At 60.2% G+C, this 22691-nt stretch overlaps 7 protein-coding genes across 7 annotated transcripts; 3 read left to right on the forward strand and 4 right to left on the reverse strand.

Annotated features, from left to right (window-relative positions):
• Positions 1–197: 197 nt before the first annotated feature.
• Positions 198–1163, reverse strand: PLICBS_010407 (uncharacterized protein; the record flags this gene model as incomplete). Its single annotated transcript, XM_018326479.2, has 1 exon — positions 198–1163. The coding sequence occupies one exon, from the start codon at positions 1161–1163 to the stop codon at positions 198–200; it is 966 nt and encodes a 321-aa protein (XP_018174798.2).
• Positions 1164–1724: 561 nt separating this feature from the next.
• On the reverse strand, positions 1725–2544 carry PLICBS_010408 (uncharacterized protein; the record flags this gene model as incomplete). Its single annotated transcript, XM_065601930.1, has 3 exons — positions 1725–1907; positions 1963–2327; positions 2496–2544. The coding sequence occupies 3 exons, from the start codon at positions 2542–2544 to the stop codon at positions 1725–1727; spliced, it is 597 nt and encodes a 198-aa protein (XP_065458002.1).
• A 994-nt stretch (positions 2545–3538) lies between these two features.
• On the reverse strand, positions 3539–5515 carry PLICBS_010409 (uncharacterized protein; the record flags this gene model as incomplete). Its single annotated transcript, XM_018326478.2, has 7 exons — positions 3539–3775; positions 3831–4002; positions 4073–4284; positions 4343–4765; positions 4864–5150; positions 5207–5264; positions 5321–5515. 7 exons carry the CDS (start codon positions 5513–5515, stop codon positions 3539–3541), a joined length of 1584 nt encoding a protein of 527 aa, XP_018174797.2.
• Positions 5516–7421: 1906 nt separating this feature from the next.
• On the forward strand, positions 7422–8354 carry PLICBS_010410 (uncharacterized protein; the record flags this gene model as incomplete). Its single annotated transcript, XM_018326477.1, has 1 exon — positions 7422–8354. One exon carries the CDS (start codon positions 7422–7424, stop codon positions 8352–8354), a length of 933 nt encoding a protein of 310 aa, XP_018174796.1.
• Positions 8355–8715: 361 nt separating this feature from the next.
• PLICBS_010411 (putrescine aminopropyltransferase) lies at positions 8716–10358 on the reverse strand (the record flags this gene model as incomplete). The annotated part of the gene is made up of 4 exons (XM_065601931.1): positions 8716–8993; positions 9346–9876; positions 9933–9968; positions 10328–10358. 4 exons carry the CDS (start codon positions 10356–10358, stop codon positions 8716–8718), a joined length of 876 nt encoding a protein of 291 aa, XP_065458003.1.
• Positions 10359–12713: 2355 nt separating this feature from the next.
• PLICBS_010412 (uncharacterized protein) lies at positions 12714–15260 on the forward strand (the record flags this gene model as incomplete). Its single annotated transcript, XM_018326475.2, has 1 exon — positions 12714–15260. The coding sequence occupies one exon, from the start codon at positions 12714–12716 to the stop codon at positions 15258–15260; it is 2547 nt and encodes an 848-aa protein (XP_018174794.2).
• Positions 15261–20580: 5320 nt separating this feature from the next.
• PLICBS_010413 (G-Protein alpha subunit) lies at positions 20581–22100 on the forward strand (the record flags this gene model as incomplete). The annotated part of the gene is made up of 5 exons (XM_018326474.1): positions 20581–20698; positions 20870–21054; positions 21198–21355; positions 21412–21670; positions 21756–22100. 5 exons carry the CDS (start codon positions 20581–20583, stop codon positions 22098–22100), a joined length of 1065 nt encoding a protein of 354 aa, XP_018174793.1.
• Positions 22101–22691: the final 591 nt, after the last annotated feature.

Consider the following 22691-nt stretch of genomic DNA (forward strand, 5'->3'; position numbering starts at 1 on the left):
CATGAGTCGGATTCAGATACCCAGGTTTCATGTAGGCCAGAACACCCTATGGGGTTGGCCAAGTCAACTTGTATAGACATAGCTTAGATATAGACACACGTCGCTTGGAAACGCTTCCCCACTGCCACTGACGCTTATATGATGCTCATCGGCTCCGCATCTTAGATCCATAGCTGGCCCGCGCCGCAAACCAGTCCTTAGGCGTACAATTTTGTGAACCCTTCTGCCGGGGGCTGCAGCCAGTTGCGCTTGTCGTAGTTGGTACCTTCCCACTCGATGATGTGGAATGTGTAGATTATCCTCCCCTTCTGGCTGGTGTTTCTCTCGCTCTTATGCAGCAAATTGCCATGGATGAGCACCAGATCCCCCGCCTTGACCTCGCCAGGCACATAGGCCGCTGCATCGCCCTCCCCATTCGCGCCCTCCTGCTGCTGCTGCTGCTCTTGCGCACCGCTCGCGCCGGGGAACCGCGGCCCGTCATTGTCCACCATCTCGGTGCCCGCGTCGCCGGGCTTGCGCACGAGCCGCTTCCCCACGGGCGCCCAGCGGTGCGACCCAGGCAGGAAGCTCAGGCAGCCGTTCTCGAGCGTCGCGTCCTCGAGCGCGTACCAGAAGCCCACGGCCGAGGGCGGGTCCGTGTACAGGAAGGTCGAGTCCTGGTGCGGTGGCACGGCGCCCCCGATCTCGGGCTGCTTGCAGATGACCATGCTCTGCAGGCAGCGCGGGTCGCGGAAGCCGAGCGAGCGTGCCACCGCCGCGGGACTCACCTGCTGCTTGGCGGCCTGCTCTTGGTCCTTATCGTCGGCACCATCGGGGAGGAGCAGCGCCTTGAACGGCGGACTCAGCGCATGCAGCGCGTGCCCGATCTTGTTGACCGCGCGCTCCTTGTCCTTGGTCAAGTTGCCGGCGTCGTCAAAGGCGTCCTCCTCGAAGAAGAAGCGCACCTTGTCCCCCGACGTGAGGAAGTAGTCGTCGCCGACGTGGTCGCTCTTCTCGCCCGTCGAGAAGCGCGTCAGCGGGTGGTCGGCCAGGGAAAAGGACGACAGCAGCCGGCGCGTCTCGGCGAGGAGGCCGGCCACCGTGTCGGGCCGCAGGGCGCCGGGGATGATGAGGTAGCCGTCGCGGTCGAAGCTGGCCAACTGCGCGGGCGTGAGGCCGGCCATGGTGGTGCGCTGCCGTCCCAACTTCCGAGGAAAAGAAAAGGGGTGAGTATGTACGGGCTTTCGGGTCCGAGCTTCGAGTCAAGTACTCTCGATATCGAAAAGTAGGTTCTCCGTATAAGCACTCCGCAACTGAGAGCAAATATACAGTGGGACAAGAGGTTGAAGTTCACGGGAGGCGCCGATAAGGCGGGGTGGAGGGTCGGCATGACAAGGCCCCGCCTCCCACCCACACGGTGCAGCTTGGCATCCGGTGCTACCCCAGGTATCATTTCACCATCATCGGTCATTTCTTTTCAGGAACAGTCAAAGCTACGTTGACCGGTCTTGCTTGAACGTGATATCAATATTGATTTCAGTGCTATCGTTGCGGCGCACCAACTCCACAGAGCCCAGCTCTCCTGTTGCGCTAACCTGAATAACGTAAATGCCAAAGAGGCGGTCCATAACGCCGTACCCGTTTATACCGCCGCGCGATTCACGCGCTGGCTATTAAGGAAATGTATCGATTATAGCAAAGAAACGAACACACACAGCCAAAGGTCTGGTCACCACGCCTCGTGCCTAAGCATCGAGCGGATCCTCCAAGAACTCGTAGCCCTCTTCCGGCGGCAGCACATAGGCCGAGATGGCCAGGCCCACGGCGGAAAGGAGGGCAATGGCGGCACTAACGGTGCTCAAATACCACGAATAATCGAGACTCCATCCGGGAATCGTAAACTGGTCGTCGTTATCGAACAGATACGCCTGCGTTGCTTGTCAGCTTGGCTCTCGGTTACAGGGCTGCAACAGCAATACGTACCACGATGGAGATGATGACGAATTCCACAGCTGCCACCAAGGCCAGTATGCCGCTCACGATGGGCCAGCCCGTCTCGCGCTTGTACTTGCCGCCTCGCATGATGACGCCAAACGTCACGAGGCAGGCAAGACACAGGATGGTCGCGAACGACGCCATGAAGCCGATGGTTCGCCACATCGAACAAAAGTATCGCTCGCCATCCTGGCACAGCTCCGCGAGAGGAAAGTCACGACACGAAGGCGAGTCGAGGCTGGAGCAGCTCTTGTGCAGGCCGATGTGCTTCTCGAAGCGCTCGCCTTTGGGCGTCGTGACGGAGTACGTGACCCAGTTGGGGGTGACGATGGAGGCTATGATCATTCCCGTGGCTGTCGCGTAAAGAAAATGTCAGCCTGAGGCCTGCAAGGCATGTTTCCGGGTCTCTGCGCGCGCGCGCGCCAAGCCCGCAGGCGGGGGACATCGTGACGGTCGCGGGCCGTGACGCAGCCCAGGCGGCGACGACGTCATCGGGCTCGGACGGAAGAGGGCAGACGTACCGGCAACAAATGCCACCAGGGCGGAGGAGTAGATGGACACGCGGGTCATGGTTTGCGAACGCGCGGCGCGGTTGAAGACACGTTTGGTCGCGGGTTGCGGATGGCGAGAGAAGAAGCCAGCGAGGCGGGCGATGGTGGCATCAATGGAGGCGCAGCTTTCCGGGTTGAGGAAGAGCTGGGGGTGCAACTGAACTAAGCCGCGGTGGGTGGTGGTGCTGAATCTGCCTGCTGATGGTGGTGGTGGGAGGACGCCAATGGAAGCCCCGTCTCCAACAATGGAGCGCCGACGGCCAGCGGGCCGCGTTGGGAAGTCGGCGCCAAACCCCCACTGGCTGAAAGTCGCTGCCTGCAGTCGCTCCACGTAACCGCCTTGGGTTCGCTGGAACCAATCCCAACAGACTGCGTAATCATGCATGTGTAAGTGAGGCACGGTTCTTTGCGTCTGTAATATGTATTGTCAGTTAAGCAGCCATTCACGCCAGCCCGCTCTGGCCCAATCCGGATCGGGATCTATTCACGGACTGGCAAGAACGACCGCCCCCCGTCAGCACCTGCCCGGTTATTTCCCAATGCTTAAAGTGCTGTCAGTTTGACACATCTCGGCCGTCGTCTCAAACTGCCTCTATGCGTCACTTGACAACTACAACACACCCTTCAAAAGCCACCTCCCATGTCTGTTCGTTCTGTTGGCAGAGGCCGTTTCAGACCCGCCGACCTGCAGAGTCTCAAGCCCCATCAAGCTGCCGGCAGCCACCCGCGGCCCGATCTGGCGTCGCACCACGCCTGATGTCGTCGCCTTGCGCATGGGCTTGGTCTGCCCTGCCTTGCAGCTTGCGCGGCGTGACAGGCTCTACCAATGGCACTCTGTTATCAAGATGCATGCACTTCCACACAAACATTAGGAAAGCAGCTCTCTTCCAGTCATGGCAATCGTCGCCGAAAGCCTCGCTGAAAGGGGTACCATCCCGAGCTCGCACACGACACGGCTTGATCCAGGAGTCCACAAAACCCCACGACCATGCGACTCTGCCAGAAACTGTCTATCAGAACATGTAGCGGAACGTGATCGCCTTGTCACCCCGGGCGGACAGCTCCTCTGGGGTGGATTGCTCCATCGCCCCTGCGGCTAGCCGCCTCTCGCGCCGTCGATTACTCGCCCTGTAACCTACGATGAGAATCACAATGGCGATGATTCCCAGGATCTCGAACCCCAATGATATCCCGTGGCCCATGGCATATCGGGGCGCATCCCGTTTCCTGTAAAAGTTGGCTGCCAATGCCTGTGCAGACTATCAGCCGGCAGGAACAAGCAAGACCGAGGCGCAAAACACTTACACCACCGAGGTTGCCCGCTCCAATCTGAAGCGCCATGCCGACGCCGCGCTTGTAGCTGCCTGCTAGGTTGTTGGACAGCCAGGAGATGATACCGGGGAACGCTGGATACAAGCCGCAGGCCCCGAGGAAGACGCCTCCGTAGACAACCTTGGGATCGCCTGAACCAATACACCTTGAGACGACAATCAGCCAAGATTCACGTACTGGGGCGATACCTCATCAACGTCTAAGAGCATACGCACATGGAGAAGCCAAGGACCGCGATGGTCATGAAACCCAGCACGAACGGGCTCCGCTTGCCGGCCTTGTCCGAGCACCAGGCGCTGACGACCGCAAGTACGGCCGCCGCGGTGTAGATGGGTACCGTCATGAGCTGCGCCATACTGGAGGTGAATCCGAGCGCTTTGATGATGGTCGGCATGAACAAGCTCAAACCAGCCATCGGACACGAGATCTGGGCAAACACCCGCGTTAGCACCACTGGAGACAGCGTGCGGCACCTCTGCACTTACACCCCAGAGTACAATGATGCTGACCCAGATCTGCCAGTCTTTGAACGCCTGCCAGACATAGTCCCACTTGAACTCTTCGGCCTGCGCCACCACCATGGGAGCAGCGCCGTCCTTGGCGACCATGATTTTTTGACCTTGATACCTGAGTCTGTGCACCACAAAGGCTCGCTCCTCCTCAGTCAGAAACTCGGCCGTCTCGGGGAAGTCATAAAGGCAGAAGAAGGCGATCACAGCGACCGCACAGGTCACGATGCCCTCTAGGATGAAGATCCATCGCCAGCCCTCGAGGCCGCCCACACCGTCCATTTTGCCGATCCCAAACGCCAGAAGCCCGCCAAAGGCCCCGGCGACGGACGCGGCGGAGAAGAACAGGGCTTGGCGCAGTTGAATCTCATGCCGACAATACCACATGGTCAGGTAGTACTATAGACATACGGAATTTCATCAGCCCACTGGAAAGCGACGATGTCTCACGCGACCCAGTCGCGGCCTGCAACAATGAACCGGTCAGATCAACTTACGGCCACTCCTGGAAAAAGTCCAGCCTCGGACACACCAAGAAACACCCGTGCAATCAGCAAGCCGGTATAACTCCTCACGATGCCCATCAAAGTCGCCACGATGCCCCAGCAGACCATGATGAATGGCAGCCAGCGACTCGGTCGAAATCGTTTGATAAGGATATTGCTGGGGATCTCGAAGACGACGTAGGTGAAGAAGAAGGCGGTGAGACACCAGTTATACTGGTCGTCGGTCATGCCGAGGTCCTCTTGCAGGCCTTCTATCTTGGCGTTGCCAATGTTGGCTCCTGGACGCTGTCCGTCAGCACCTCGATAGCTGATCGGGCCCGGCAACCTGACATACTATCAAGAAAGGAAAGAAGGTACAGCAATGCCAGCATCGGGATGAGAAAAACGTCCATCTATTGAGGGCGTTAATGACCCTGGACAGGTCTCGCGCGCGTCTGGGGCAGCTCACTTTTCTCAAAACCTTTCCCTCGTCAATGTGTGAAAACCGACTTGGGTCATAGAGATCGGCAGCCGCCCCGGTCTTGCCGTCCACATGGCTGACACTTGGGTTCAGAGTCGGGTCAGACGCAGTCTTTTCCGAGGGCGTGTCCGTGTCGTACGGGGAGGCCACGAGGGCTTGCGGTGATCCCACAGGAGGAGTCATGTTTCTCGCAATATGCTGTTGATGCGACATGCCTTGACGAGACTGTGTCCGAGGACGAGCACCAAAGTTTCAAGCATACCGCGAAGAAACCTCTGCGCCACGACAAGGGCTCTCATTATAACCACGCCATGCTCACTCCTTTCGCTATGTCCTTTAAGTCCGAAGCCATGTACGGGCTACACCGGCAGAGACAGAGACTGAGACTGAGACTGCAGGCAGTGCCGAAGGCTCATCATTTCGGCAGTGTTGGTTCCACTAAATAAGATTGGTCGATAGGGCGCCTCTGCCGCGGCCTGCCCGTAGTGGTCCGGCTCACCGGGTCACGGGAAGAGCCGCTCAGTGGATAGAATCGTCTAGACCTCTGAGCTAGTCGGCCAACGCGGACGACGTACAGTTCTTTCGTTATGAAGACGGGGCGTGGGTGTTTGGGTGGTGCACTAGTCTTCAGTGGTGGTAAGGAGACCGTGGTCGGCGGCAGCCGGTCTCGACGCGATGTTGATATCAATGGCACAGACGAGACTTTGTGCTTCCGTCGGCAAGACCGAATCGAGCCGTATACGCTGCATCCTACAAGGCAATAAAAGCGGTCTACGAAGTTGCAAGTCACTGTCTGTCCACGACACACGGCGTGACACATCTTGGCCCGTACCTGCGGGAGAGCCGTGAGGGTTAAGGCATTACAACGTACGTCTCATTCTGCATACCGCATTCCCGGGCTCCTCCCGAGAATCAGTCAAAGCTTCTCCGCAGATGTCTCTGCCTTGGCCCCCGTGTGAGGAAGCGGACTCCGCGTTCCATTGCGGCGCTCGGCAGCAACGGGGGGATTAGACTACGTATCACCAGCCGCGCGACGGGTCGGGTAGTGTCACCTCCGGTAACGCCTTTGGGGCTTCTATCCCTTGGACAAACTGGAGGGTTTTCTTTCTTGGCGCGTTTTCTTTAATGGGGACAAGCCGCGAGATGGCGAGCCTTGGTGTTGAGAAGCAGCCCCAGGGTGGTGTGGCGGGGTATAAGTTCAGGAATGGAGTGCGGTTTTCTGTTGTGGCATCAATGTCAGTCTCGATTATCCGACCCGATTTGGTCCACAGATCAGATATCTGTCAGGCTCTGACGCTGGAAGACCTTTGCTTTTTTTTTTTTTTTTTTTTTTTTGGCTGTGTGATGCTTGGCTCAAGCACACGTATGCTAGCACATCTCGGGGAATTGCACAGCTTCAGCTCGGCATGAGCGGGTTACCTCCCGTCACGGGAGAGATGACCGGCCGCTTCCTTGGTGAACCTCACGGTCTGGCCCAGCAAGAGGCCTCGAACTCCCCCTACCTATTCTTGGCAACATTGGGTCTGATTCAAGCAGCCCGGTGACCACCTCTTCACGTACATATACAGGACCTTGAGCAAAAAAAGAGTCAATCGTCAAGCATGTCTCTGTTCGGATTGCGTCCGTGACTCCGGAGGCGGGCCTGGACTGTTCTGTCCCCCGGAATTCGGCCCCCGGCCTGCTAACATCAGCGGCGTCCCCACTCCCACGAGCTGCAGCTGCGCTAAAGATTAATGCCCGAACCGCCCGTCACCACCCGCGTCCGCGTCCACAGCCGTCCATCCGCTGTCGCAGCTCGGCAGCTCCACCAGCTCGCTGTGCCGTGCCCCTCCGCGTCCCCGCGCGCAACCTCATCCCGGATTCACACTGCTCTCATTCCCCCCCCCCTTCCACGAGCTCACGTCTCCGCTTCCGCCTCCCCTCCGTCCAGACAAGACGCGCCATGCGACCGTCGCCAATCCGCCACCTGTCTCTGCTCCTGTCGTCGTCCTCTCCCCGTCTCTGCCGACCGTCCCCCTCCGCCGGCGCCGCAGCCCGACACCACCACCCTGTCACCCCGCTGCTCCGTTCGCGCTTCCTCGCCCGCACCATGGCCTCCTCCTCCGCTCCCCCGCCGGTGCTCAAGCAGCCCGTCAAGCTCGCCTGCATCCAGCTCGCCTCGGGCGCCGACAAGGCCGCCAACCTGCGCCACGCCGCCGAGCAGGTCGCCGCCGCGGCGCGGTCCGGCGCCCGCATCGTCGTCCTGCCCGAGTGCTTCAACTCGCCCTACGGCACGCAGTTCTTCCCGCGGTACGCCGAGACGCTGCTGCCCTCGCCGCCGCCTAAAGACGCGGATGCCGCGCCCTCGTTCCATGCCCTCGCCGCCATGGCCGCCGACAACGCCGTCTACCTCGTCGGCGGGTCCATCCCCGAGCGCGACCCGGACCCCGCGTCGGGCAAGTTCTACAACACGAGCCTCGTCTTCGGCCCGGACGGCAAGCTGCTCGATACCTTCCGCAAGGTGCACCTCTTCGACATCGATATCCCCGGCAAGATTACGTTTCGCGAGTCCGAGGTCCTGAGCGCGGGGAACAAGATCGCCCTGGTCGATTTGCCCGAGTACGGCACCATCGCCGTCGCCATCTGCTACGACGTCCGCTTCCCAGAGCTAGCCACCATCGCCGCCCGCAAGGGCGCTTTTGCCCTCATCTACCCGGGCGCCTTCAACCTCACCACGGGAGACCTCCACTGGAAGCTGCTCGCCCGCGCCCGCGCCATCGACAACCAAATATACGTGGCCATGTGCAGTCCCGCCCGAGACATGTCCGCCACCTACCACGCCTGGGGCCATAGCATGATTGTCGACCCCATGGCCAAGGTGCTGGTCGAGGCCGACGAGAAGGAGACCATTATTGAGACGGAGCTCACCGGCGACGCCATAGCCGAGGCGCGGAGGAACATTCCCCTTAACACGCAGCGGCGGTTCGACGTCTATCCCGACGTGAGCCAAGGAAAGATACAATTCGAAGAGCCGAGCTCATAAGACGCAAGCCGTACAAAAAAGAGAGGTTATCGAGGAAAGAACATCATGCATCGGGGATCGAGGCCCCGGATGGAGTCAGCGTCGGATTAACCATGATAAGGAAAACCTGTGGTGTATGTCGCTTTCTGCACCATAGACATGTGGCTAGAGTTCACTACGGTCACCATCGGCCTTTTATGTCTAGAGATCGGCACATCTCGATTGTGGGCGTATAAAGTCGTCATTCACTTTTCCTATCCTTTTTGCCGTCGTGCCATTCACGCAAGATGCTTGCTCGCGTGGGCTAACATCTATTCCCTTTCCTCCACCGTACCCAGACCTCGCTCGTAGACAAAACGGCTCCCGCCGACAAACCAGTCTCCTATTGCAGGGCCTTCTTGGCAAATGTGGGCAGGATGAAGCTGGCCTTGTGGATCTCGGCGTTGTAGTAGCGGCACTTCTTCTCCTCCTCCTCGGCGGTCCACTGGCGCACGGGCACGCGGACGTTGCGGTTGGGGTCCTTGCAGCAGACCATGAAGCCGATCTGGCCGGAGGGGTAGGTGGGGATGGTGGTGTAGGCGTACTCGGCGACGGGGAAGATCTCCTTGCAGTCCTTCTTGAGCTGGGTGATGAGAGGCAGGTGAAGCCACTGGTTCTCAGCTGTTGGACAAGAGAGTGGTCAGCAAATGGTTCATCACGGGGTTCGCTAGGACGCATGAGCAGCAAAAGACCAAGGAGCGCCTGTGCAAAAGCCGAGACGGCGGCAAGAGGCCGCCGTGACAGCGGATGGCACGTCGGTGCTCGGATGCAACACGGGACTACCGGAAGCAGGGCTGTCGGGAAAGCAGCACTAGCCTCGGGCAGTCCCTAGGATACGAGGGGCATCTCCCGGAGAGAGGGATGCCCGTTGACAACCAGGAGGCCGACGGCTTTTCTGCCAAGCCCAGGTTCCCACACGCTGCCGTTCCTAGGGACCCCACTACTTTCCGCAAGAAAAATCGAGACATACAACCTTGGGTAGAGATGACGCCGCCCTCGCGGAGGGCGTCGTGGAGAAGCTGGAAGTAGGGCTTCTTGAAGAGCGACTCGGCGGGACCCTCGGGGTCGGACGAGTCGGTGATGATGACGTCGAAGCTGTTCTTGTAGTCGTCGAGGAACTTGAAGCCGTCGCCGATGTGGACGGTGCTCTTGGGGTGGGTGAGGCCCTCGGCCATGTTGGGGAGGAACTGCTTGGAGAGGCGAATGACGGCCTCGTCGATGTCGCAGAGGGTAGCCTCTTCGACGCAGTCGTGCTTGACGACCTCGCGGAGGACGCCGCCGTCACCGCCGCCGATGACGAGAACCTTCTTGGGGTTGGGGTGCGAGTTCAGGGCGAGGTGGGCAATCATCTCCTGGTAGGAGAACTCGTCGCGCTCGGTGCACTGGATGACGTTGTCGAGGACGAGGACGGTGCCATAGTCGGTGGACTTGAAGACGAGCACGTCCTGGTACTTGCTCTTCTCGTGGTGGAGGACCTTCTCGACCTTGAGGGTCATGGCCTGGCCTGTGGACGGGGTATGAGTGCCGGGGCCTGGATGTGACAGTGGACGGGGTTCTTACCGGGCCACATGTCCGAGATCTCCCGGAACCAGCCATCTGCACGATGTGTCAGTCACAAACTTGAGATTGGTCGACAGGCGAGAAGGCGATGCGATGGCTGGCTGCGCGGGCTATTGCTTGCTTGGGCGACACAGGCTCCGGGGGGCGCTGCTGCTCGCCCGCGACGCCATTGAGTCGACTGCAAGCAATTCCCATGATATACGACGCATCACATCGGCCAGAATGGGAGCGTGCCGAAGACACGTCTCAATTGCGGCCGGGGAGTCGTGTGACGTCGCCCAGACGCACGACGATGATGTATTTTTTTTTTTCTCGGCCGCCGGCGGGGATGGAGGGGCAACGGGCGGCCAGCCAGCCTTCGCAACGCGGGGTCAAACTTGGACGGATGGACTCACCCTTGATGGTGGGGTGTGTGATTTCAGACATGTTGTTGGGCGGTGGTGAAGAGGCGGCAAGAGTCGAGAATGGCGCGCTCGGGTCGGGTATCACAAGTGTTGCGGTGATTCGGGAAGAAGAGAAGGGGAAAGGGTTGGAAGAAATAGCAAACGTCGAGGGGTCGATGGATGCTGCCGAATGCAGAGGCGATGGTGGGGGAAACTTTTTCCAGAGAGCCGGAGCCTGAGCTGCAGCGACGAGTGGGGACAGAAAATTTGGCGGCGTCCGCGGGCGCGTCCCCACGACGGCCTCCCTCATCAGGCACCACCACCCCCAGCACCGCCGGCCAAGCATCGTCATGCCGCTGCCCGTCGTCATCGCTCCTGTGCAGCCATGCACTACCTCTGGTCTGAAACAGTCAACACACGCCGCTGCAGGTGTCCGGACAGCAGCACCGCCGAGGAGGCGTCGCTCGCAGCACGCAGCACAAGACTCGATGACGGTCCAGCACGGTTGGACTCGGTGTTTGCAAGAGCATCGGCTGCGGTCCGTCGGGCAGCAGTGGCGGCGGCCCCGTAATGAGCTTTAGTCGCCACATACAGTTAGACTTCGACCCCATCCACCGGCTCCGTTGCCGATGTCCGGCGCGCCGCCGTGGAGCTCTCCAGAGGACGGACGGATGGCCAACGCCCTCGGTCTTCTCACTCTCCGGCGTTCCTCGTGCTCGTCTTAGGATCCGCCAAGCATCGAGCCAAGCCGGGCAAAGAGCTGACTCGGAACACAGATTGGTCGTCTTGCGTCTGCCAAAGAAAGCCTCGCAGCGCGGTGTCACACCGGGCTGCGTGACAGGCCGAGTCCCCCCTGTTGCATAAAGCATGAAGCACACCGCATGCACGATCCGTCCAGCTACTGCCTTCCCGCTGCCGCGCCCGAAAAGGGCCATCTCAGCTTGTGCCTGTCAGATCTCGGCTGTGGCTTGCAGCTGGCGGACAAACCATCGTCTGGGCAATGGCGCTGGCCCGCCACAAACCTCGATCGCTGCCGGTCCACAAGCCCGTGGAACATGCACATGTACGCTTCCTACAAGACATTACGTACGGAGTCACCAGGTGGCAGGTCGCGGCTAGCTCTCCTGCCACTTTCTCCCCGAGACAATGGCGTCGTCACCTGATCGCCTTTGTGCATCGCATCAACAGAATCCTCGCGGTGCCTGGTCGTCGACCTTTTGTCTCTGATCCTCTTGTCAGGGCAGATGAGTCGCCTCAACGTGACGAGTTGGCACTCTGATAGCTCTTCGATGTCGGTAGGCTCAGCACCTCCACCTTATGCACCGGCGGCAGGCGGCTTCCGTGTTCAGCTCCCCCAGCCAGCCTTGGTGCGCGTATCCTCTCCAAAATCATCGCCAGATGCAACATGACCCCGTCGTGAGGAAAGAGGTTCCTCCGGTATCTTTGCCTCGTCACATCGTCGTGCAGCAAGCCTCCGCTCGTCCCTTCTACCATTCAACTCTGCCTGTGGCATCTGATGTCTCTGTGTCCGTGGCTGGCTAAGGCATCAAGCTCAAACACCCCATGCATGGGTTGTGCATGCGTCGCCTGCTGCTGCTGCTACGAGCAGCCGTATCTCCCCGTCTTATTGATTGATGTTTCAAGACTCGCCGAGCTCGGGTCGCGCTTGAGGCCACATCGTGGCGTATGCTGTGTAACGCGGAGACGGGATGTGACGACCGCTCCGCACGATGCCTGCCTCGAGCGGCAACGGCTACGTTTCCGCCATCAGCTGAGAGCAACTTGACCGCCGAGCCTAGCTATGGGCATATCTTCAGCTCTGCAGAGGCTGCAGTCGAGCTCCAGATTCAGAAGTCACATCATGCTATGCAATTGCTATTGGATGCTTCCTCAAGCCGCTTGAGACACGCCTTTGGCAGTTAGGCAATCTATGTCCCCCTCGGCGAAATAAAGACTTGTTAGGTGCAAGGCCCATCGGCACGAGATACGTGGCGTCAGTGGCCTGGTACTGAGTTGTCAAGTTGCCCAGCTGTGCCACAAAGAGACTGTGACGGAGAGACAGCTTGATCGACATGCCGTGCAGTGGACTGCCTCATCGGGGGTTCAGGAGAATACAGGCTATCTAGGGAGACAGTTCTCAGGCCTGGCGACGTCTATATAAGGGCGACACTTCTCTCTCCTCCAACACCCGGTTTCTGCTCTTCGCCATCGAAGCGAGAGAGGCGAACCACTACAACGCCAACGCTTTCCGCCAGCCGTCCTCGTTTCTCAGTCCACGTAGGTAACACACCGCTCATTGGATTCAAGGAATGTCATTGACATCCTGTTAGATCGCAGCTACGAGACATCAGATTCGCATCAGTAAACCTTCTTGCAGCATCGCCTCATCCGCTTGACAATGATGCAGACGCGGGCAAAGAAAGGTGCGGTCCGCGCCGACTCGCCCATCCTCTACAGCGCCAGCGTCGCGCCCGGTGCGAATCAGTACTACGGCCAACTGGTCGTGACCAACCTCCACCGAGAAGACAGCTCCGCCATCGCCATCAGTGAATTCCTCGGCGTCGAATTTCGTTCACCTGCCCCGCTCAAGACCACGGACTTCTGGGCCACGACAACACCATGGGTTGAGATCACGCCTGAGATAACCAGCACGCAAATCGACACGGACGTCTTCATCATCACTGCTAAGCTGTACATCTCGGGCGGTTTCACATTCAAGACCGGCGACATCTTCAACTGGGGCATCAACGGCGACCTGACCAAGGATCCAGGCAGCTGGACCTCCTCCTTCGCCTTTGAGGTTGACGCTCTGCCCGATACCACCGGCATCGTCAGTGTCAAGGTCGCCGAGGCTCCGGACCCTGCCTTGTCGTCGTGTGAGCAAACGGTGACCTTTACGCAAGGCCAACTGGTCCAGACCGTCAAGGCACTTCCAGCCGCGACCATAGAGGAAAAGATCCATACTGGCACCTACGCTGTCACCGCGCCGGACCTTGCCACTGAAGACGAGACTACTGTGGCTGCCGCCCAAGTCGACCCCACCTCTGTCACGGTCGTGTCGAGCGAGACCACAGATGTCGCGGTCACATATGGCGAGGTCTCCAAGTACAGCGCCATCGATGTGATTGTCGGCGACCTGCCCGAGCTTTCCGACGAGCAACTTCACGTCACCATCAGGGACCAGAGCGGCGGTCCCCCCATTGCCGACTTTACTAGCTCCGTCAACAAGACAACCTCGCTTCGCCGACTGCCAGCGGCAGGCATCGCGACCGTTTCGGTCGATCCCATCGTGCTCAACAACGTGGAATATTCGTTCAACGTCCAGGTCCTCGAGCTGTCGAGCAAGCTGTTTCAGGTCTCTTTCACCGAGAAGAACTTGACAGTAAAGCCGATAGATACCACCGGCTTTGTCAAACTCCCCATTGAGGTATCGACGGACCTGTCGCTGCCGTCGACCATCCAGGTGCGCCTTGTTTCCGACGCTGGCACGTACACTCAGACGGTCCCTGCCGAGTCTGGCTCAACCGAGGTTGCCGTGCCTGTGGCCCCTGGCACATACCAAGTCACGGCACCTGGCTTCTTGGAAAGCGGCACAGTCTACTTTGTGCATGGCCCATCGTCGCTAGATGTCGCCAGCGACGGGAGCACTGCTCTCCAGTTGACGCTCACCAAGGGCGCCAACCTGCTGGTCCGCGGCTTCCCCGACTTCCTGAGCTTCGGAGGGTGCAGCGACCTCACGCCCGGCAACCAAGCCGACTTCGTGGCCGCGAGGACCACTTCCATATTCAAGTACGCAGGTGTCGACGGAGCTGGCGATCCGGGCAGCAACCTCCCCGACGACCAAGCTACCAAGCAGACCATTGCCCTGGCCCGGAAGATTGAGGCTGAACTGGGTGAGGGTAACTCTGTGCTGCCCGTCATGATCTCCTACACATGCAATCTTTCTCTGGGCGACATCACGAAGCAGCTGTCCAACGTCACGGCGCTCGCCAACAGCTTAGGCAACTACATCCTGTCACTGACCATCGCTAAATCCAACATTGACGCGGATCACCCCGTGCCGGCGGGCTACGTCGTGAACCCGGACTTCATCGGCGCGTGCCAGCAAGAGAAGATCAGCGCCGACTACGCCATGCCCGTGCGGGAGCCTCTACAGACGGCCCTCGACTTCCGTCAGATCCCCGACACGATCCCCGACGACATTGAAGACAACGTCCGCGGCTACGTCCAGGCGGTCAACTGGCTCACCAGGGTCGTCTCCCCGGAGGTCACCTTTGGCTGGCAGGTCAACCTCTGGGGCGTCGGCTCCGCCAACTGGATGTACGGGTTCGACGACGAGCCCGCGGTCAACGCCAAGGCGACGGCCGACTACGTCAAGTCGCTTGGCGTCTTCGACGGCAACGATTCGCCCGACTTCCTGGCCGTGGACCGGTACGAGGCCGACGACTTCACGGTCCGCTCTTACGGCAACAGCTACTGCTACGGCCCGAACGAGTGGCCGCGCTTCTTCGACTTCTGCCAGGCCCTCGGCGAGGCCCTAGTCGCGCCCATCATGCCGTGGCAGATCCCCGCGAGCCACACCCCCAACATCAACGACGCCGTCAATGACGACTTCGACTCGCAGCACTGGGGCACGGGCGGCACCTACATCTTCGGGGACGCGGCCATCGGCTCCGACATCGGCAACGTCAACCACAAGCTCCTCGCCTTCGAGTTCCCCGTCTACTACCCCTTCATGGGCAAGACGGTCGAGGACATATTCACCCGCGGCGAGCCCTTCAACTGGACGCCCGCCGCCCTCACCGACTTCCCGCTCAAGGGCATCTTCACCGTCCTCCTCGGCGGCGGCTCCACCACGGGCATCGTCTCGAGCATCGGATGCCCGGACTCGTTTGTGCGCGACAAGCTCCACGCGTACATGGAGAACCCCATCCGCCTGGACTGATCTGAGCCGACGGGTCTGGACTCGCAGCGGTTAGTATGCCCGCTGATGCTGACTGCGGTAGTATGCGCCTCACGCGACCCCGCTCTCTTCGAAAGGGGCAAGCGAAGGCTATAGTATTTGCAGGACGAGAACGCACTGGAATGAGTCTCGAAGAGGCTCGAAAGGGCCAAGGGGTTTTGAGGGATTACTTTCTTTGAACTGCTATTCGCGAACCAACTTGTCGTCAGCTCCTTAACAACACCAACACGATGCAATCCTTGGCACGCACGTGGCGATTTTGGTAACATTGGCCGTCTGACACGTGTGCATGGTCTGATTCCAATCTTATTGCTGATGCCATCTGACGGTTGCCCGATCTCCGTAACAGATACACAATGCGCCATGTCCACGCCGCGAACCGGCTGCGCTCGTACACGCACCGCGCAACTTACTGCGACTGAATGTCGCTTGCCCACTCTCCTCTGCCGGGGCGTTGCTCGATCGTAAGACCAGCTAGACAACTTGATAGGGAGCTACTCCGCAACGACTCAACGACTTGGCGAGGGTGATGGCATTTAAAGAGCGACGACCCCCTAGCTCCAAGATGAGTGTCATTTTCACCAAACTAGCGACATGAAAGCTGCTGCACTCGCCGTGGACGACCCGAGCGAGCGAACGAACAAGCGACTGGCTGGGCACCGCATCCATCCTGCAGCAAGTGCACATCACATGGGCAGCCGCCAACAGATCACAAAGCACCTCTGCACACGCCGCACAGGAGACGCCTTCGTGCGGCGGCCACGATGTCCAGGCCTCTCAAGTCGCTTCGCGGACGGCGGGGCGCCTGACGGTCTGCGGTTGCGTGAATTGAACAGGAGCACAGCCAGCCGGGGAAGCCGCCGAGCGACACCACCACGACATGCATGCAGAAGCCTGCATCTCTAGCGCGTGGTGAGACTGTCACTCACGTCGGGGGGCCAAGGGGTGGTGGCTTTCCTCCAGGGGATCGAGTGGTCTGGCAACTCACGGGTTCCTGGAAATGTGGAATCGCTTGGAGGCGCTCCCCTTGTCGATCAGCCTGGGAATTGTTTTTGCCCAAGGGTAATTGTGCCGCAACGACCGCGAAAACAGGAGATGGTGTCCTACGGAGCACAACATATTGCATTCAGTTCGCCGGGTATGGAGCATTTAACCGTGGGCTTTGCTTGCCGTCGTACGAGCACGGCCGGCTGTGCGCGGTCGACGTCTTGGCTCTACAACGCAGGCAGTTTTCCTGAGATTTGGATCGGCCAGCAGGTCCGACTATCGATCCCAGACCCGAGGCATAGCGTCGTACTCAAAGACCCTGCCAGGTAATTGCCGCCATCGGCACTTTGTGGGAAAGCTGCCAAAGGGTGAGCAAAGGGGGGTCATGCCCTTGCCTTCATTAGCCAGAGTTGCATCGTCAAATACCCCGTAGTCCTTGGCTCAACGGAAAGCACATCGAGGGGACCAGCAGTTGCGTGCACCACGGAAGCGGCGTCGACCAGCGGGCGGTTCGACGCTGGGCTTGTGCTGAAGCTGAAGCTGTACAGCATGAGCAATGCATCACTGGGGAAAGGGACGTGGGAGTCCAACGTGGCGACTACTCTTATTCGGCCAGAGAAACGACACTTGACCCTGGCAACCTGGCCATCGAGTTGCGACGGAGGGCTGGGGCTCGTGGCAACAGGGGTTGGTAGGCCGGAGCGTGGTTTTCCGTCTTGACCAGAGTCTGGCGGGTGGGATTGAGTGGTTCCAGGCGCAAGCAAAGAGGGGGGGCTTGAGGCTTGTCAGGGACACCCGGCGTCCGGAAGGGTACCGGCGAACCAGTGTCGGGGAGTCGACCGTCATTGGCATGGTCGGTCCGGCGGTGAGGAGCTCCAGCTTGGCGAGCTTGGCCCCGTTTTGAGGAGCAGAGCGAAATTGTCTGGCGCGTGCCTCGTCTGGAGATGTAAGTGCCGTCGGCGGCACCCTCGTCCCCATAACGGGCGCTACGCGGACAGAGTCGACGAGCTGGCACTCGCATCGCACGATTGGACGAGGCAACCCGGGGCCATGTCGAAGATTGGCGGTCGCATTGCCCGCGTCGGAATAGGGGAAGTAATAAACGTACCCAGCACGACGCTTGAAACCGAGGCTACCTTGCTTGTGGCGGCGCCCAGAGTGCTTCGCCTGCACGCAGCGATGAGCGGCCGAGGAAACAATGTTGTCGTCGCTGATCATGCATGGCGTCGACAGCCGTCCCGCGAGCTGCACGGACGGGCGGTGCAGAGGCGGGGCGAGGAAGACATGAGACGCACCACATCGCGTCGCACCGCACCGTGTTCACGGCGGACGCTGGGTGCAGCCCTGTTGGCAGCGTGGCGCGCGACGAGGCATGCGCTGTAAGATGCGGGCATGCAGGCGATCGTGTGGCCGTTTGGCACAAGGCGCGCGCCGTTCCTGTCAACGTCGAGGGTCAGTGCGGCGGCGACGGCAGCATGGCAGGGCAAGGCGGGGATGGCACGGCAGGGGACTGGCCGCTCGGAGCAGCGACCCAACGGCCTGGACGCGGGTTGGCAGACGCCGCTGTCGTGGTTTGTGGTGGCGTCGTGGCTGCCCGTGCGTTGGCTGGCGTTTCATCCATCCTGGCGGGTGGTGTGCGGGACAATGCTCTAGGCATGGAGGGCTATAATTATCAAGGTTCCGCCCCCGGCTCTAGTGGTATTCACAGTCGGGCAGGCTGTCAGGCGGGCGGTGGCGGCGGGCGGACATGGAGGTTGAACGAGTTGGACCGCCATCGAGACCGGAGTGTTTGTGTTTGTGTTGGTGCGACGTCGTCCGTACAGGTACTTCGTTCGTACAAGGGGCTTGAACTCGACATCTCGACGGCCGCATCGCCATCGTATCCGGTCGTGCGGTTAATTGAATCTTGACCAGGTCAGGGGGCCCGCGCATGAAAGAGAAGGTTGCAATTTGCTGGCAAAGGCAGATTCCATGGAAGAAGCATTGCGGGCCCCGTTCGCGATGGGGCCCGAGGGTGGGCAAAGAGGTCGTCCGTCGGCGTTTGTGTGGCTTCTTCGGGCCCTGCGGGCACCTTCCATGCAACAACGTGTAACCTGTAACCTGCCTGTGCCGCTGACGACTCAGGTGGGCGGGCAGCAGAGGGCGGGATGGAACCCGACGCTCCTTCCATCACAGGACAGCACGAGCACGGCCCAGTGACGTCCATCGGTGCTGCACCAATTCGTCAGGTAGGTAAGGAAGGTCCAGGGCAGCACGGTGTCTACCTAGTACCTCACGTAGGTACCTCGTACGAGCACAAGCAGATAGGTACGAGCACGGACTGCCCTCACCTGCGTGCACGGCAGATCTGGCCGGCCACCTCTTTCCCCTCGTCTGGCACACTTATCCTTCCACAGTGACGGGATCTTGGTTGGAACTTGGGAGACAGCCCAGGGCCGTCCGCCCGGACCGGACCTTTTAGGCGGACCCCCACTGCGGATGCCTGCCGCGCCGGGCCCAATTGCCCTCTAGGTGGTGAGGTGAGGTGAGAGGTGAGGTGAGGTGGTGCTGGTGCCATGTCCCGTCGTCCATTTGCCTGAAGAGCCAGTCCCCATGTCACCGCGGCCGCCGCTGCAGATGGGTTGTTTCAACTGTGAACTGCAGGGCATGATCGGCCGACCGAGGTTGCGCATGCGACGCCCGAGCGAAAGCCGCATCCTTCCCTGCAGCATCAGGTGTTTGTCGTGCCGTCGGTCGTGTCTGCCCGAGCCGCTTGTTCGGTGCTGTGGTGTAGGTACCTTGCCTGCTCCGTCCTGGCGTTGTGACTCCCGTCCGGAGGCATCCATACCGTAATACGGTACTAAGGCAGGTACCTAGGTGCCCAGTGGATGCCCACATGCCTGCCCATCCACACCACTGAAAGCCCCGAGGTGAAGCTTCATGCGCTGTGGCTCCGGTCAAAGGAGCACCCCAAAGTCGGGCTCCGATCCACTAAACGGCAGCTCCCAGCTCCTGGCGCTTGCCCGACTGAGCTCTCAGGGCTGCCGGCTAAGCCGCCACCGGAATCGCCTCGGGAGTGCGCTCCATTCCGGTCCTGCGTCCAGGCCGCTTGGAACGGTTCGCTTCCATCGCTTCGCTGCCGCGAGGGTGCCACTAATACCACCACCACCACCGACGGCGGCGGCAGCGGCGGCGGCGGCTCCTTGTCCGTTTTGGCAGCTGACACTCACTTCAGACTTTCCACAAGCTCCTGCGGCGGGCGAGATACAGACGTTCGGTTCCAGTCAAAGTACCGCCACCTTCAATTGGGTTTCCGGAACGAGCACAATGCACATGGTCCGCTATTCACGTTTCGCTGTGCCGCCGTTCCATGAAACCTTGTGCTTCAGCTTCGGCTTCGGCGTCCCGGTGTCAATTGGCAAGCCGCACTTTTCCATCCACTGCTGCTGCCAGAAGCACCACCACACACCACCACCACCTCCTACTCCTCCTCCGGCTCCTCCACTACCACGGCTCTTCCATCCCATCCCCATCCCCCTTCCACTTTCGCAACCGCATCCAGGCGTCCCGTCCCATTCATCCCCCCCTCCTTCCACCTCTTCCAATCCATCTGACCCCTGTCGCCTCCGCCCGCTGCCCACCCCGAGCCCTTGCCCGCTGCGCCAAACGCACCTGCTGCCACCCATGCTAGAGCTGCAGTGGCGGGCCCACGATAACCAAGGGTGTTGACGCCTTAGCCGGCGACAGGCGGCACCGAACAAAAAAGAATCAGTCATAAAGCCGTCGACGGACCCTCTATTCCCACGTTTCGCCCCGGCTCCTGGTTCCGTTCCGTGGTGGAAATGCTTTCTTTTGCTGCCCTCCGGCCCGTTGCCCCTCGTCGCGTGGCCGCCTCCTGTTGAAGAAGAGGCGAGGCTTTGCACCGCTTCTGCGCCTCGACCTTCGAATCGAAACTCTGCCGGCCCTCGACCCGCACTTCTCCTCCACACTGGTTACGTCGTGTCGACCCGGCTCATCCGCTGCGACGTGTCTTGTCCATCGCCGCCCATTGTACGACGAGGGCAAAGCCGTGCAAGGCGACAGCGATTTGACTGACGACGACACCCGTCCAAGAGTGACGGGCCGCGGCCTCTCAATCGCCAGATCGAGAGCCTCGTTGACACAGGCGCGACTGTCGGCCGCAACATTGGCCCCCGATCGTCCGGCAGCCGTGTGATTTGTCCGTCATCTGCCCGGTCATCCGTCAAACTCATCCGTCACATTGATGCCCATCTCCCGTCTCGATCCCGCGCGACCGCACCCGCCTGAGCCAGGCAGAGCCGAGACCCGAATGACCATGTGCTTCGGAGGTCGCGACAGAACCAACAGCGGCGCTGCCCGCTCCCACGACATTGACCGCACCCTCCGCCAGGATGAGAAGCGCCTGTCCAAGGAAATCAAGCTGCTGCTCCTAGGTAAGTTCTGCATTTGTGCGAGGAAGTCGTCGCCGCTTATCGCACGCCCGTTGCATGCGCGCACGCGGCAGCCGTTCGTCAGCTGCGCCGTGGTTGTCCACGAGGGCGCTGCTGTGTCACCGCGAGCCGCGGCATTTGACAGGGTTTACTGACTCGTCGTGTATCTGACAGGAGCCGGAGAGTCGGGCAAATCGACGATCCTCAAGCAGATGAAGCTCATATACTCACAGGGCTTCACCAAGCGCGAGCGACAAGAATGGAAGCCCGTCATCTTCAGCAACATTGTACAGTCCTTCCGCACCATCCAAGAAGCCATGACTGAGCTCAATTACCGCTTCGACGACGCCGACAACGAGGTAAGCCGCCCGCGGTTTGCTGCCCCCGCCACGGCGCCGCCATTGACACCACCTTTCCCCGCTGCGCTGCGCCGGGGCTGCGTTGGCGCCTGGTGCGGCAATGTGAGACATGCAGGGTCCCAGAGCTGACCTGGGTCGTGCAGAAATACATGGCCCATATCCTGGTAGAACGCGAGATTGGGCTCGAGGAAACGTTGCCGCACGACTACTTTGAGCCGATCAAGGCGCTATGGAACGACAGCGGTGTCAAGGCGGCCATCGCCAAGGGCAACGAGTATGCGCTGCACGACAACCTGACCTAGTAAGTCTCCGGCCTCGGCAGTCTGCCGTGCGTCGATCCTTGCTGACCATCTGCAGCTTCATCGAGGACATGGAGCGCATATGGGCCGACGGATACGTCCCGAACAACCAAGACCTTCTCCGCTGCCGGTTGCGGACAACGGGTATCATGGAGAGCAGATTTGACTTGGGCCAACTCACGTATCGCATGTTCGACGTGGGCGGCCAAAGATCGGAGAGAAAGAAGTGGATTCACTGCTTCGAGAACGTCCACTGCCTGCTCTTCCTCGTTGCCATCAGTGGCTACGACCAGTGCCTCGTGGAGGACAAGGACGGGGTATGTGACGCTCCTCAACACGCCCGACACCCCACACCCGGGGCCATGCCGCACCGAGCGAGGCTGACTTGAAATGTGACTGCAGAACCAAATGAACGAGGCGCTGATGCTGTGGGAGTCGATTGCCAACTCTCACTGGTTCACAAAATCGGCCATGATCCTGTTCCTCAACAAGATGGACCTGTTTAGGGAGAAGCTGCCGCATAGCCCCATCACCAAGTACGGCTTCACCGATTACCACGGACCGGAAGACGACTACAAGTCGGCCAGCAAGTACTTTCTGGACAAGTTTAAGGCGTTGAGCCGCAACCCGGAAAAGGAAATCTACGGCCACTTCACCAATGCGACGGACACCAACCTGCTCAAGATCACAATGGGCTCTGTGCAGGACATGATCATCCAGCGCAACCTCAAGCAACTCATCCTGTGAGGACCACGATAATGTTCGGACCCGTTGCTGGCATGTCAACCCGCTCACTGGCTCTGCACACCAGGGACGGATAAACGGCCGTTCCCACGGCCTTCGACAAGGTAGTCTCGCCACGCCGCCCGACTTCTGTCGCCCAGGTCTGTCTCGGCAGGGGCCGAACAAGGATGCCGGCGAGACGGGAGCGGACCGCCGCAGCGACTTGCAAGGTTGTCGACTCACAATCGGAGCGCATTGCAAATACGACAGCCAGCCATGGGTAGATTGTACGAATACATGGACGACGGCCGGCAATCACTTTGCCCTGATTTTTCCCTATATTTTTTTTGGTTTCATGACAAAAGTGCCAAGGGGCGCATAAAGGCTGGGCTGCGTTGCGCTCCCAACAGCGTCTGCCATGGGCCATTAGGGAGCGCACCCGGAGGTCCTGCCGCGGGAGCGCTACGGGTCATCCGACACAGCAACGTCGGGATGCTCTCCGACATCAGAGCACCAAGGGGCAAGCAACGGCCCTGGGAGGAGGCAGCCACAGGGAGGTGGCGACGCACCGCAGCACTTTCACGGCCTGGTATGGACCACTACGATAGGTCGGTC

The sequence above is a fragment of the Purpureocillium lilacinum genome, assembly GCF_023168085.1.
Source record: "Purpureocillium lilacinum CBS 284.36 DNA, scaffold_8, whole genome shotgun sequence".
Classification (NCBI taxonomy): Eukaryota; Fungi; Ascomycota; class Sordariomycetes; order Hypocreales; family Ophiocordycipitaceae; genus Purpureocillium; species Purpureocillium lilacinum.